At 35.5% G+C, this 16,347-nt stretch overlaps 1 protein-coding gene across 1 annotated transcript in view; it reads left to right on the forward strand.

Annotated features, from left to right (window-relative positions):
- The window catches only part of VAPA (VAMP (vesicle-associated membrane protein)-associated protein A, 33kDa), a 58,927-nt gene extending 48,441 nt beyond the window's left edge, over positions 1-10,486 (forward strand). Inside the window, exons 7-8 of the mRNA XM_014540246.1 lie at positions 1,767-1,940; positions 6,030-10,486. Coding sequence (XP_014395732.1) covers positions 1,767-1,940; positions 6,030-6,188 — 333 coding nt within the window. The 3' untranslated portion in view covers positions 6,189-10,486. The remainder of the gene's footprint in view (positions 1-1,766; positions 1,941-6,029) is intronic.
- Positions 10,487-16,347: the final 5,861 nt, after the last annotated feature.

Below are 16,347 nucleotides of genomic sequence, written 5' to 3' on the forward strand. Positions count from 1 at the left end.
TTGGGGATAGGGAACGATAGGGTGAAGAACAAGAGAACTAGCTAGCAAGTGAAAAACTCAGAGAAGAAAATTAGAGTAGCCTTCTTGAAATAATCATTCACAACTGTGAAGCTTCTAAGAAAAATGGGAAAAAATCCAGGTCAAATATTATGTACATTACAGCCTCATTATAACAATGTTTTTCATGGATTTAGGCATAATGATCAAATCACATCCCTTTTATAAGAAAATACTAGTTTTGCCCCTTGAACAATTTATTTGCACTTAATATAAATTTAGGAGCTGGGATGATTTGATAGGTATTTAATTTATAATTAAAATCTACATGTATGCTGGTTTTACAAAATGCGTATGAAAAAATATTGGAAGATAGCATGAATAATAGTTGGGTTGATGAGATAATTGGAGGTAATTTGCTCTCAATTCTAAATTTTCTGAAATTTCAAGAATTTATTTAAAATAAAAATCCAATTGTGAAGAGTTTGATAATTCAAACTCATTAGTACTGTGGAATGCCATAAAGTTGATTTAGAAATAGTTTTGTTAGAAGTTTATATCTGAATAAAACAGTTTGTTTTTTAATCTAAAATTAAATTTTAATCAAATAAAATTGTAATTAAAAAGATGACTAGCACTAATATTGTTATGTTGTAGTGATAAGATAAATGATGTTAGGATTGAAGGATATCGAGGCACTTTAGATCACAGGCTCAGGAGTACTTAGGTACAGTACTGCTTAAGATAATTACCTTCATGCTTTTGCCACTAGTTTCAAATGGATAAGTGTTGGTAAGAATTAAGATTTTGGGGGCTCATAGTTTTAAAAGTGTCTATGTACTGTGATTCCATATTGAATTTTGTGAATTAAAACAAACAGTGATATTATTTGAAAGAATCATTTATGTTTGAGTTTAAAGATCATGGAATTAACTCCCTTCCTCCTCTTTTTTTTTGCCATGATATATTTGTGTTCAGTATCTCCCCTTGAAGGTTTATATCCTTCAGTCATTTTTTCTCCTTTAATTGAAGTTAGGTTTTTTTTTTTTAAAAAAATGTATCTTTATTGTTGAAAGTATTAAAAATGTCCTCCCCCTTCTTCCTCCTATTGATCCCCCCCACCCTGTCCCTGCTCCTTCCCCAGGCCTTCACCACACTTTAGTCTGTCCATAGGTTATGCATATATGCATATAAGTTCTTTGGTGAAGTTAGGTTTTCAAATGTTTTTCTTAGATAGTTTCCTAATCTTATTGGAATGATTAAGATGATATCCCCCCTCCCCTCCCAGAAACTCATTTGAATTGCAGAATCTCGGAGCACTGAAAATGACCTTCCTATTTGCTTCTCATCATTCAACATACTTTCATTGAATAACTACTGTTGGTCAAAGTGCTGGGTTAAGGGGTAAATATAAAGAGAAATGACTCTTGCTCTTCCAGTCTTTGAAGTATTGTAGGAAAGAACATAAAAAATACATTATTATGATATATGATAAGTCTTTGGTAGAGGTAAGTGCAAGGGGTTATGGGAGTAGAGGAGGGAGTGGGCTTATTTGCTTATCTAACTGCTAACATTTACTGATTTAGTCCTTCTAAAATTGCTCACAGGTGACCATAACATTCGCTATCAAAAAAATTCTTAATTGAAAATTGTCAAAACTTTTAAGTAATTTTTTTGAAAAGAAGGTTGTGGAGCTTAAATTTTATTTGTTTAAAACCAGTAAGGAGATTTGGTCAGTTAAAAAAATTTCCACTGTCTTTGTAATACAGAATGATATGGAACCTAGCAAAGCCGTTCCACTGAATGCATCTAAACAAGATGGACCCATGCCAAAACCACATAGTGTTTCACTCAATGACACTGAAACAAGGAAACTCATGGAAGAATATAAAAGACTTCAGGGAGAAATGAAGAAGCTATCAGAAGAAAATCAAAACCTGAAAGTAAGTTGTTTTTTGAAAATAAGTTGATTTAAGTGAAGGCATAAGATATGTGAATATTATTAGGCCATCTATCAGTTTTTAAATTTATCTTTGGTCATTTCTCCCTGCCCTCCATTTTTTTCCCCTCCAATTTGATTATAGGATGTCCTGTACTTTGTTCTCCACTCCCAGCCTCTTTTGACAGTTTTACCATGACTTCTCATTTTTCTAGGCATTGCTAGCTTCCTCTCTTGTTTGTACTCTTCACATTCTGTGCCCCAGTCATATGAATTGCCTGCTGCCCATAGATTAGCCAGCCACTGGTCATCTGGGGCTATTGAGCACTTGAAATGTGGTTAATTTGAATTGAGATGTGCTGTGAGTGGAAAATACACACTGATTTCTTAGACTTAATTCCAAAAAAGGTAAAATATATCTTTTTTTTGTTACATTGTTACATATTGAGATAATATTTCAGTTATATTGGGTTGAATACAATATATTATTAAAATTAATTTTGCCAGTTTATTTTTATTTTTTTAATATGCTACTAAAATTTTTAAAATTACATATGTGGCTCACATTTGAAGTTCAAATTATATTTGTATTGGGCAGTGTTGGGCTACAGTTTCCTGAAGAATCCTCTCTGTTTTATTATCCCTCTTTTGCTTTAGCTTAAGTTCTTCCCTCTGACTGGAATGCCTTGAATTCTTGTCCCTACCCTCGCAGCAAAGACATGCATTTTCATCTCTTGGTACTTGTTTCTTGTCATCTTGTTAGTATAACCTTTTGTAGGATACTCTCCTTCCAAAAAAACAACAACAACAAATAAAGAAAAATTGTTTAGGAATGCTATCTCCTTTGTTTCCATCACACCTGTTACTTGTTGGAGGTGTTTCTTTTGTGGGCAGTAGTTTCATTGGGGGCAAGTATTGTGTGGATTCATCTTTGCATTCATGGCACATGCATATAGAAGTCATGAGTAGATTTGAATGAGTAAATGAATGGACTGGTGAATTGAGGACTAGTTTGAATATGTATGGAATTTATTAAAAATTAGTCTTTCACAAGTAATTATTTCAAGATTTGAATACCTTTAAATTTCTTTTTAAGGCTTTGAGATTTTTGTATCAAAGTAGATGATACAAAAATGTATGAGTAAATAAGCTAAATTATGGAACTTAATCTACATTTGGTTATTCTGTTAAGTGTTATAAAGGAACTTTCTTTTACAAATATATATTTTTATTGATTTCAGAGAGGAAAGGAGCGGGAGAGAGAGAGATAGAAACATCAGTGATGAGAATCATTGATTGGCTGCCTTCTGCACGCCCCCCTGACTGGGGATCGAGCCTGCAACCCAGGCATGTGCCCTGATCTGGAATCGAACCGTGACCTCCTGGTTCATAAGTCAACGCTCAACCACTGAGCCGGGCACATAGGAACTACTTGAATCAAAGGCACTAGATCTTGAATTGATACGTGTTGAAATAATTTTTCTGGCTATCTTTTCATATTCCTTAGTATCCCCTTAGGGACCCCACCCTACCCCCACCACCTGTCTGGATAGTGGAAAAATTATCTCCATTTCATATTCACGCATGCAGTTTTTGTTACTTTTACTTTGTCTGCCATGACTTGTACAGTTGTGTTCTTTGATGAAAGTTGTGTTCCTTAGCATGCTCAGTGTATTTGTTCAAAAAACCACTGTTTATTTCTTGGCAGGGAGAAGAGAAGTGGGAATGGTGGGTAGGAGGGGCGGGAGTAGGGCAGGGCTGGAAAATAGGAAGAGTGAACAGGGAGATAGGTGAGTGAGACTTAATTTCTGGTCTCAGCTCTTTTATAGGCTGATGTTCTCTAGGAGATGTTACTTGAAAAAGCATTCTGCTGTCTAGAAGATAAAAGACAGATAAAAGGACCACTGGCTTATAGAATCAATTTCAGGCTTTCATACATAAGGCCCATCACAATTTGGTGCCAGATTAACCCTTGATATCTCTGATCAGCATCCTTCCCTCCATTTTTTTAAAATTCTCACCCGAGGATATTTTGTTCTATTAATTTTTAGAGAGAGCGGAAGGAGAAGAAGGGAGGGAGGGAGGAAGGGAGGGAGTCCCTCATGCACCCCGACAGGGGCCAGAGATTGAACCTGCAATTAAGATACGAGCCCTTGACTGGGAATTGGAACCTGAGACCCTTCCATCCATGGACTGTTGCTTTAACCACTGAGCAAACCAGCCAGGGCTGGTCACTACCCCATTTTATGCTATCTCTGTGATTCTTAAATCTGTCCCTTATCTGAATCTCCCAGAGAGCTGTTTAAAAATGCACTTGGCCAGCCCCTCCCCAGACCTCATGAATCAGAATCACTTAGAAACATTTTTTAAAAAAATTCTTTATTGATTTCAGAGAGGAAGGGAGAGGGAGAGTGAGATAGAAACATCAGTGATGAGAGAGAATCATTTATTGGCTGCCTCCTGCACACCCCCTACTGGGGATTAAGCCCACAACCCGGGCATGTGCCCTTGACTGGAATTGAACCTGGGACCCTTCAGTCCGCAGGCTTACACTCTAGCCACTGAGTCAAACCGGCTAGGACAGGAACATTTTTTTAAGTTCTTGCTAGGAATCACTATTTTTCCACACAGGACTAATTAGCATAATATCAAAAATACACACAAACCCTCAGAAAAATCTAGTAATGCAAATAAAAAGGTATGACATCAGGTGAACTCATTTACTTGGTACACTAGAGGAATTAGTGTGAGAAAATAAAAATAAGCTTGCTCTGAGGAAATAAAAATGTGCCTTGTTATTCATTTGGTTGACAAAGCCAATTGCCTAGGTCCCAAGTACAGATATCAGTATTTTCCACAAGGTCATACTGCAGCAGATAAAGTGCCATAACAACCTCCTACTTTGAGTGACTACTGCTGTCTTACCGAGAAACATTGTCCCCTAAAATCATAGACTGTCAGAAAATTTGCGATGTGAAGCCATCCTAACAGTTAAGAATGAAGCAGCCCACTCTTGTCTGGAGCATCACAGTCACTTTGGTGCAGAGAAGCAGCCTCCCTGTTCAGTCCAGGTGCAGAGCTTTGGATGGGTTTCTTACACAACATGCCACATCTCCTGTAATTTGTAGTTTCTAAAGAAACAGGATTCAGTGTCTACTTTGCAGTTCAGATCCAATGCTGGCTCTTTTACACACAGCCCTTCTGCTTGGAGCATATCAAAACACTGTATTATATAAATTTCATCCTGAACTTGTAAAGGCCTGTCTCTTCAGTGAGATTTTACCTGTGCCTCTGCTATAGGGTGCTCCGGTTGCAATGAGTCAGTAAATCTGTCAGACTGCAAGTTTGTTTCTGGTAGTCTTTGCTGGCGGTGCTAGGACAGGTGTAACCAATGTAAAAATACTATGGGCCACCTTGGAAATAAGTGCATGCACAGAACTCCTTAATTTATTAATTTTAATGGGATTTTTCCTTCTATGTAAATACAGCCATATCTGATTTTTCATGCTTTTAAGATAATATTTCTTAGCTTCAGTTTTTAAAATTGGCATTATCGAGGTATAATTTACATTCTGTAAAGACACTCATTGCGAGTGTACAATTCAATGATTTTAGTAAATTTATAGAATTGGGTAGCCTTCACTAGAAACCAGTTTTAGGTTGTTTGCATCAGGCTAGAACAGGGGTGGGCAAACTTTTTGACTCGAGGGCCACAATGGGTTCTTAAACTGGACCGGAGGTCCGGAACAAAAGCATGGATGGAGTGTTTGTGTGAACTAATATAAATTCAAAGTAAACATCATTACATAAAAGGGTACGGTCTTTTTTTTTTTTTTAGTTTTATTCATTTCAAACGGGCTGGATCCGGCCCACGGGCCGTAGTTTGCCCACGGCTGCCCTAGAAACTAGTTTCCTTATACCAGTTAGTTTTATTCCCATCCCTAACCACATTCATACTGATCTGCTTTCTGTCTATTGATTTTTAGCTCAGTAGTCTTATATGCATATTTGTATTTAAAACCTTTTTTATTTTATCTTATTTTATTTTTTTTAAAACCTTTTTTAATGTGTGCATATATTTTTTTTTCTCTAGGATGAAGGCATAAGGCTCAGAAAGGTAGCACACTTGGATAAACCTGGATCGACCTCAACTGCATCCTTCAGAGATAATGTCACCAGTCCTCTTCCTTCACTTCTTGTTGTAATTGCAGCCATTTTCATTGGATTCTTTCTAGGGAAATTCATCTTGTAGAGTGAAGCATGCAGAGTGCTATTTCTTTTATTTTCTCTTGACCAGAAAATGATTTGTTTACCTACCATTTCATTGGTAGTATGGCCCACGGTGACCATTTTTTTGTGTGTACAGCGTCATATAGGCTTTGCCTTTAATGATATCTTACGGTTAGAAAACAATAAATACCAACTTGTTCGGCTACTGGACAAATTGTATATTACCAGATCATCACTAGCAGATGTCAGTTGCACATTCAGTCCTTTATGAAATTCATAAATAAAGAATTGTTCTTTCTTTGTGGTTTTAATAAGAGTTCAAGAATTGTTCAGAGTCTTGTAAATGTTATTTTAATAATCCTTTAAATTTTATCTGTTGCTATTACCTCTTGAAATATGATTTATTTAGATTGCTAATCCCACTCATTCAGGAAATGCCAAGAGGTATTCTGTGGGGAAATGGTGCCTCTTACAGTGTAAATTTTCTCCTTTACCTTTGCTAATATCATGGCAGAATTTTTCTTATCCCTTGTGAGGCAGTTGTTGACTGAGTTTTTCATCCTTACAATCCTGTCCCATGGTATTTAACATAAAAAAAAAAATAAAACTGTTAACAGATTCTTGCTCCATAGCTTGTTTGTGTCTGTCGTGTCATTAGATGGGGATACCAGGGAGTCCACTCTATGATAATTTGAAATTTATAATGCATAATTATATCTCCCATTGAAACCCTTTCAGATATTACAATATTTGTAGGTAAAAGTCCTCATTCTATTAAGGAAAGGAATTGGTAAATTTCAAGCTACTTTGGTATTTTGGAAGATCATAATCAGTTTGTCTTCAAGATAATATAAAATAAGCAAATATCATGAGAATAAAAATGCTGTAATTTTTGTCAGTTTATGTGTATGCCTTGTGGCTCTATTGTGTTTATCCCATTTTAAACAGGTTTTTTTTTTTATCTTCTCAAGAAAGACTTGTTCTTGGTTGTTCTAGTCAAGTGCTTTTAATGAGCCTAATAATTCCCTATAAATATTTTGTAAAAAGAGTTAAAAGTAGGTGTTTTTCCTGCCCAATTTGACACTCAAAGTAAATTCCCATTATGGAAATTTGTTATTACTGAGCAAGCCTTGTGAATCTTCTTTGTGAGAAATTCCTTTATTCTTTGCAAATCTGTTAACCATGTGAAACACATTTTTTAGTATAAATATGCATTGTCGGGTTTGAATTTATTTCATTTGTATTAGCATAGAAAATTTTGGAATCATAGAAAATCTATTCAGTTTTTTTTACTGAGTACAATCTAATACAAGTGAATTTTGATCCTGAAAATAGGTGTTGGTTTTGTAAAAGATACACTTCTATCTGAAAGGGAGATTGGACTTTGGGACTTGATGTGGTGCAGTGAAGCGTGTTAGGCCCAGGTCTTTGTATACATTTTATAAATGAGTGAACTGTTCTAAGTATTTTGGTTGCCTCTTCATTTTAAGTGTATTTTGATTTGTCAGACCACATGTATTGTGTCATTGGCTTTGTGGTATCTTCTTATATAGAACCTCTTGCTTATATGCAAAAGGTACTAAAAACAAACACAAGTAACACCTATCCATTATTGGCATGCTACTGCAGGTAATGTTTCCATTGTGTACTTTACAGTCACTGAAAAATTCCCTTCCCTTTCTGATAACGAAAAGCATGCTAGAAAGTCTTGCATTTTTGTCCCATAAATGAAGACTTAGTAATTCCTTGGCTTAAAGCTCTATATAATCTACATTATTGGTGATAAGTACCAAGCTTGACATTTCATGGCTGTAGTTTTTTCAAAAATTGAAATTCTCAAAATTTAACAAAATCCCGTTTTATGGGAATGCTCCTTAGAAGTCATTTTGTTCAACCCCTTTGTTTTAAAGTTGAGGAATCTGAGGCCTGTATTAGAGTTAAGAGAACTTTCCCCATGTCTCATAGGTAGGTAGAGGTAGAGCTGGAGCTAGAAATCTGCTTTCCTGATTCTAGTTTGGTGTCTTTTCTGGTCACTTTGTAGAAAAAAATATTTGTATTAATTTGACATGACTGAAACAGTGAACATAAAATGCTGTTTAATAAGTGTATGTGAAATTTTCTATCAAAAGCTTGTATTACAGGCTACTGTTGAATAGTCTCATGTATATGTTTGCTTTTAGTGTTTAGGCTAGAAATCCCTACCCCCTCATTGGTAATAAACACTATGAAATACAGTGTATTTTTAGATAGGCATTCTACAAAATGCATTATGCAGTGGTTGGTTTTGAGATAGATCATAGTCTGGGTAGCATCTGCAAAAAGAAAAAGTGTAAGTGGGCTTCTTAATTGCTTTACAGATCAGGAGACTTAATTTCTGTTCCTTTTAATTGCTGTATGAAATGTGATCAGGTTATTTTACTACCACTGGTTACTTTAAGAGTCCAACTGTATTGACTGATAACAGATTAAATTGTCTGTCTTCATTCCTTACATGTTTAGAAATTGTTGTCTGTCTGCTTACTTGTATGTGTAAGCATGAGGGGAAAACATTGTTGCTAATACTGAAATCACAATCAAGAAACGAAGGCCTTAAGTTCATATGTGACGCTAAATGCACTTACCTTCATTCTTTCTATAACTAATTACCTTAACTTTTGCCCATTCTTGTATTTACACGAAGCAAATTTAAGGGTTATATTCTAAGTGTGTAACCTTTAAAAAAGTGACACTTGGAAAAAAATGTATCAAATTCAGAAATTCTGGTCAAAGAAAAAATAATACTAATTTCTTCAAGTATCTTGCTCAGAACTTCTCCTAAAATTAATATTATCTACGCTGGGAATTACTTTAGGGTTGTAATCATTCAAAATACGCCACTTCAAAAACAAGTTTTATCAGCAAGGCAAAAAAGAAGAGTTCTTTCACAGTATAATCCCAAATTGTGATCTTTTGCCACTTTAAAAGCAATCAACTAACAGCTTTCCTAGAGTTTGCACATTCCTATTCTGTGATTTGGTGTGTGGGTAGATTTTTAAAAATTGACCTTTATGAGAATTAGGGGAAAATGTTTACCATATGGAAAAACAACAAAATAAGAAGGTAAATGATCTTTATTTTCTAGCTTTCAAAGGAAATTAAACTGTTCTGTGAATAAATAAACTGATTAAAAATGTAGTGATGTGTCATTTTCCTTTAAAAAAAAAACAAAAAAAAAAGTAATGTTATTTCAAAAGATTGTGATGGTTTGTATGTTTATGTTGTGTTAACTAATAATAGCCAGTTGTTGACTGGGCGTTGAGTTCTGATGACAGATGAGATTTTTGTCTAATCACCGAGAGGTTAATTGCTTGTTAGTGGGAAATTGGAATCAGCTGGTGCAGTGCCACATTCGCTGGCCCACACTGTTGGTAGGAGCCTTGCTTCTGTAGAGTGCTGTGCAGGAACAGTGGTGCCCAACCTGTTGGGGACTGGTGCAAAGAAGTTTGGACATTCATCCTTAAAGAAAAAGAACCTTTTATCTTCCTGTGTTTCTGATTGTAGAAATAATCATGTTTGCATTTCAGAGAATATGAAAACTACATTATAAAAAAATAAAAAATGCCAAATCCGACATCCAGCAGTATCAATTTTTATGAACATTTCCCTATATTCATAAATTATAACTATCCTATTTTTTTCATTTAATTCTCTAGTTTATTGAAAACCAAGTGCGACTGTAAAATACTTTGCTTTATTTTTATGATCACCTTAAGATCATGGATATTTTATTTATAATGTAAAACTTGATTGGCCAGGTAATTCTTTTTCTAGTTAGGCATATCGATATTTCTTTTGTTTTAAAACTCAGTCCTGTTTTCCAGTTGTTTATGTATGTAATACCCATCTTGAAAGAAGGTGAAGTGAACTATTAAGATAACTTTTATTTTTATTGGTATTCAACTATAGTACATTAACTCATGTGATGAATTTAAGTGATGCTTGAGCAGTACCTGTAGAAAAACGATTCATCTGGAGTGGATACCTGGCATGGTCATTTGTTTTTAAGCTCTACTCCTTTTAATCTGCTGCCAGACAATTGCTTTATATTATAGGCTTTTAAATGTCAAAGCTGGATACAAAATAGGTTTAAGCAAGGCTTTAGTCCTACAGCATAGGAAGCTGTGTTTTCAGAATTCTTTGTATATTAATCTTTAAAAATAAGTTGTAGGAGTCACTTTTAGTTATTGCTTAGTGCAAGAGCTATCTTTGTAAAGTTAGAATACCAGTAACGTTTTAAACTTGTAAATAAGTGAGCTGTCTGTATGAAAATAAATGATTTAAGAAATTTTATGGGCTCATTTTTAATTACCACTTAATTTAACACCTAAAGTGATTATCCACCTAGGAAATTAATTTTGCCCGTTATATATTTCTCAAAGTAATAGATGGTTTTCAAGATGCTTATTACCACCTGCTATGTATTTTATGTCAACTCATTTAGTCATCTAGATCCTATGAAGTAGGTACTGTTCTTACCTGTATTGTATAGGGCGCAGGGTGGCAGACTGCTTTAGAGAGGTTAAACATGCTCAGATTTACACAGCTTTACATAACAGGACAGGAGTTATGTAAAGTTGGATCCTGATAGTCTGATCCATGCTGTTAACCATTGTAATCTGCCATGCAAAGGAAATGACTTGTACCCTGGTCCAAGTCAAGTACTGTCTTCACAAAAAATGGTTAGGTAATTTTATGTCGCTTTTTAGTTCACTTTAAAGGCAGTATTTAAAACTGATATTTCTTTGTGAAGACTTGGTCTTAAATTTTCAAGCTTTTTTTCCTCGCTATTATCTCTAAAACAAGTGAGATGAAATAAACTGCCCGTTAGCAATACAGCTCTTGAACAAAGTCAACGTGAACATTAGTAAGCAAATGTATGAATGTATTATATCAAGGAGGCTATAGAACTTAGAGAAATGGTTTATGTAACTTCAGGGCTAGAGAATTTTGATCATTCATGTTCTAAATTCTTGATACTACTTATGATTCTACAAAGAACAGGATGTGAAATATACTTAAGAACCTTAAGGGAAAAAAAGATTTTTTATAAGTTATTGATACCTAAGTTCCAAAAAAAATGTTATGAAGAGTTGGAATTGCAAGTACTGTTGCACATTCCAGAATAATATAATTCCTTATTTTAGCACATTCTTTATTTCAAGAAGTAGAGGTTTGTTAGAAGTTATATAAAGAGTTTTAATGTAGTGTTACAGTAATATAAAAAGGGCAACTTGCTCTTTGTGTGTTATTTTAATCCAAATTGTATATCCTTAAATGTATAATATGTAGATAAGTATGTGAGGGTGTGTATCATACTACTTTGAAGTAAATTTAGGGAAATATTTCACTTAAAAATTCAACCTAAAGATAAACTTTTGAGAATGAAAAGTTGTGTTGCAAAGTATTCCTTGAGTGCTTTTGTGTACTTTGCCATCAAGTTCTATGAAATTATTGAAATAAAATTTAGATTTTCTTTGAAAAGTCTAGTAATCATGTTTAATTCATCACATAAGTGAACTCATCTCCCCAAGGGAAAAATTCTCTTTCACTTTGAGTACTTCCCTCCCCCCACCCCCCCAATTGAATTTGTCAACTGGGAAATTTACTTACATATGTTTTAAGAAAACATGGTTTATTACCAAGATTCTACAGTTTGCAACTAGGAAATACCTTGATAAGAGTCTTAAAATTGAAAAAAAAAAAGTCTTATAATTGGATAAAGTGGTTCCTTTGTAAAATAAGTGGGTTTGCAACTAGGAAATACCTTGATAAGAGTCTTATAATTGAAAAAAAAAAGTTATAATTGGATAAAGTGGTTCCTTTGTAAAATAAGTGGTGGTGGAATGGAAATTTCAGGGAGATAAGTATATTGAATGTATACTGAAAGGTTTTCAGCATGAACTTCAAAGCGCTAAAAATTTGTGCTAAAAATTATTTGCATTGATTGCTATGCCATATGAGGCCTACAGCTACCATTGTGGAGTATTTAACAAGTCTTGTAACATCTCTGTATTTGGTTGAGATGTTAAATGTTATAAGTGTTCCCAACAAATAGTGTTTAAACTACTTAAATATGTAAGCAAATTTTTTCCATCCAATGATTAGATTTTCTAACTCTTAAAAAACTGCATTGCAGATGTCGATAGAAAATGGAGTTTTATGTTTAAATAATGTTTCCCATCCCACAATTGGGTGGGTATAGGTGGACTGTAGTGCCTGCAGAATGGTGTTTTCTGCTACTTTGTTTTTATTTTCATTATCGAGTTTCTTCCAGTCTTCAGAGTTTTCTATGTTTGCTTTGGATATTTTCCTTTTAAAGAACAAGTCATCAAAGATAATGGTAACTGAAATCCCCTTAATCTTCCCCAATCACATTTTCCTTTGTCAAACCACTAACCTGAAATTTATGCATATCATTCTTGTTCCTGCATCAATACTAGTATTTACACGTGTATGTAATAGTATATAGTGAATTTTGCATGTTTTAAAATGTCCTTTACACATAATTTTATTTCTATAGCTCTACCCTCACCTAAAAGTTCTTATTTGGAAGTCCCCATACTTCGAAGTATATCCCTGGGGGGAGAGGGTCTTCATATGTGTTTCATGAACTAATATACCATTTTCTGCTCTACCAGCTTGGACCTTTGCAGTGATGTTTTCTATTGATGCCAGTGCTAGAATTGAAATGACACCAGTACCTACAAGGGCCCTGCCACTGCTGCTGAAGCTGCACGTGGTGGTGGTTTGTTCTGGGACTGAGATAGGAAGGCTGGCCAGACAAATAAGAGCCTGTATGTGTGACTATATGTGTATTTATACATGTGCACATACTTTATGAAGAGATGAGGTGTGTGAGTAAATGTGAGATCTTTATGTTCCTGTGTATCCTTGCTTTATGTGTTTATGCCTGTGCTACAGATTTGTGTGTTGGTGTGACGGTAGTTTTTCTTGCATGTTTTGAAAATGGAGAAATGTCACATAAAATTATGGAATTCTTTTGAAAAATCCCCCCAAGATTTGGAACACAGGACTTGCATTCCCATAGGCAACAAAAACCTCTGTTCAGTTTTACCTGCAATTCCCATCACTTCTTGTTATAACCTTCTTAGTTACCTGCACAATCCCTGTATTCATCTGAGTTTGTGAACCTGGTTTAGATACTCATCACCTTACTAACATTGAGTACTTGTCCTGTACTGGACACTAGTGAGAGTGGAGGTGAGATAAGGTGATACCAGATTGGAAATTAGTTCTGGACAATGGGATCTAAGGGGTCCTATTATTAGGAGGTGAAAAACACTTAGAGACACTTAGACCTAGTCAACAGATGATTAGGTCCAGAATGTCCAAAAATGGTCATTTGAAACCTAGGCATGAAGTTTGAGGAGCACTAAAGACTATAATAGAGTAGCTATTGTGTGCCAGGATACACACACACACACCCCTCCCTTTTAGAACCTTTCCAACTTTTTAACAGAGGAAACGAACTTGGAGAAATAAGTTTGCCCAGGCTTACTGTGGTAGAACAAGTCTTGGGTCCTTCACTGTGCCATGCTGCTTTTGAGGAAAGAAAGGCAATGATACCGTGAAATTGACTAAGGGTGTTCAATATCAATGAGACCTTACTTTTGGACTCAGTCACTGGGTACTGGGAGTTTACATTGTTTCTGCTTTTCAAAATTTTGGTGTCAAGAATAACATCTAAAGCTTATTACACACTGCACTAGTGGCTAGGAGTTGGGGTGTGGTTGCAATATGGTTCAAGAATACAAGGTATTTTGAAATTCAGGCTCTTTATAGGTGGCCTTTCAACAGGTTAACTTAGATTGATGGCTGTATAAATGGTATTTAACATAGTTTCAAGCACTAAGCATGAGTATGGGAAGGAAGCATATTAAAGTGGTTATGAGCGTGGGGTCTGGTGTGACACTAGGACTCAGGGGTGGGCAAACTTTTTGACTCGAGGGCCACAATGGGTTCTTAAACTGGACCGGAGGGCCGGAACAAAAGCATGGATGGAGTGTTTGTGTGAACTAATATAAATTCAAAGTAAACATCATTACATAAAAGGGTACGGTCTTTTTTTTTTTTTTTTTTTTTTAGTTTTATTCATTTCAAACGGGCCGGATCCGGCCCGAGGGCCGTAGTTTGCCCACGGCTGCACTTATTTATGTAACTTCACTAGTTAGGACCTTGGGCATTTTATTTCACTGTGATCCAGCTTTCTCCTCTAAGACAGGATAATGCCTACTTCACTGGGTGTGAAGGGGATTGAAAGATACAGCACCTAGAGCAGAGCTCGGCACAAAGCAGATGCTCAGCAAATGTTAGCAATGACTTATGTACATATAAGGTGGACAATTGGACAGTTGACTGATTACTTGGGGTAAAAATTAACAATATATTTAGACAGTTCTGCAGCTGTAGGCATCTGTATGCACCAAAAGAACCTGTAGAGGCAGCAGGATGTATGCAGTGCGGGTTTTGGAGGATAGATGAACTTGTCAGATTCGGGTCGCAGCTCTGCCCTTGAACACAGGGTGGAACCTCTCCAAAGTGCAGCCTCCTCATCAGTGTCGCTGCCTGGTTTTCCACATGTCTCTTTTGTAACTTTGTAGGGTTGTGATGAGGACTGTAAAACCTATTTTAAAGAACCTTGCATAGTTTATGGTACACAATGACATTAAAATTGCATTTACTTTGTTCTTTAATCATGTCAAAAATATGGCAAGAATTTAAGTTTTAATAGCTGCTTAATGGTAATGGATGATTTTGAGTTAGAAAGTGAAAACATGTTAAGATTTAAAGAAGGAGCCTATTTTTCAAGGTAGCAGCCTGTGTTGTGATATGTTTTAAAAAATATTTTTATTGATTTCATAGGAGGGAGAGGGAAATAAGAACATAAGAGAGAAGAGAGAATCATTGATTGGCTGCCTTCTGCTGGGGATTGAACCCACAACCCCGGGTATATGCTCTGACCTGGAATCAAACTTCCATCTCCTGGTTCATGGTTTGATGCTCAATTACTGAGCCACACCGGCTGGGCGAATGTGATATACTTTAAAAATTTTGTTTTATTTTATGAAGGTAACATTGATTATAGAGGCTTAGAAATTATAGAAAAGGAAAAATCCAATATCTCACTCCCCAGAGATAACTTAATAGCTTTCTAAATGCCTAGGTGAGTGTCAAATATATATAATATTTAATGTAAATACATATTAATAGTATCAAAATCAATATGTATGTTTTGGTAACCAAATAAAATTTTTTTTTTAACCTGGAAACAATTTTGAAATTATAAGTACAAAAACACTCATACACTCTTTAGGTAGATTCATCAGTTATTAACATTTTGCCCCATTTGCTTCATTATATTCTCTATGTAAAATATATTCAGTTTATATGCATGTATCATATATATATATATATATATATATACACACACACACACACACACACACACACACATACATATACACTAGAGGCCAAGTGCATGAATTCATGCACCCGTGGGGTCCCTCAGCCTGGCTTGCACCCTCTTGCAATCCAGGACCCCTCGGGGAATGTCAGAGAGCTGGTTTCACCCTGATCCCCGCAGGGTTCTGTGCACCAGGCTTCTAGTATGCATATAAGATCTTTGGTGGTTAATCTCCCACCCTCTCCTCTCCCCTCCCCTCTTCCCTCTGAGATTCATCAGTCTGTTCCATGTTTCCATGCCTGTGGTTTCCACTCCTGCATTGAGCGTCTGCCCCCTGGTGGTCAGTGCGCATCATAGCTACCAACCGGTTGCTTATGCTTTTATATATATAGATGCTCCTATATGCATTCATAGTGTATATGCATTGCATATTGCATAAAGCATGCATATACAGGGGTGGGTAGAAATAGATTTATAGCTGTGAAACAGCACATGAAACAGTTTATTATTTATTTCTTTTTTAAAAAGTTAAATATTGAAAATATTACATATGTCCCTCTCATTCCCCCATTGACTCATTGGCTTTCCTCTTCATCTAGCTCAGTGGTTCTCAACCTTCTGGCCCTTTAAATACAGTTCCTCATGTTGTGACCCAACCATAAAATTATTTTCGTTGCTACTTCATAACTGTAATGTTGCTACTGTTATGAATTGTAAT

Source organism: Myotis brandtii, unplaced genomic scaffold (genome assembly GCF_000412655.1).
Source record: "Myotis brandtii unplaced genomic scaffold, ASM41265v1 scaffold240, whole genome shotgun sequence".
NCBI lineage: Eukaryota > Metazoa > Chordata > Mammalia > Chiroptera > Vespertilionidae > Myotis > Myotis brandtii.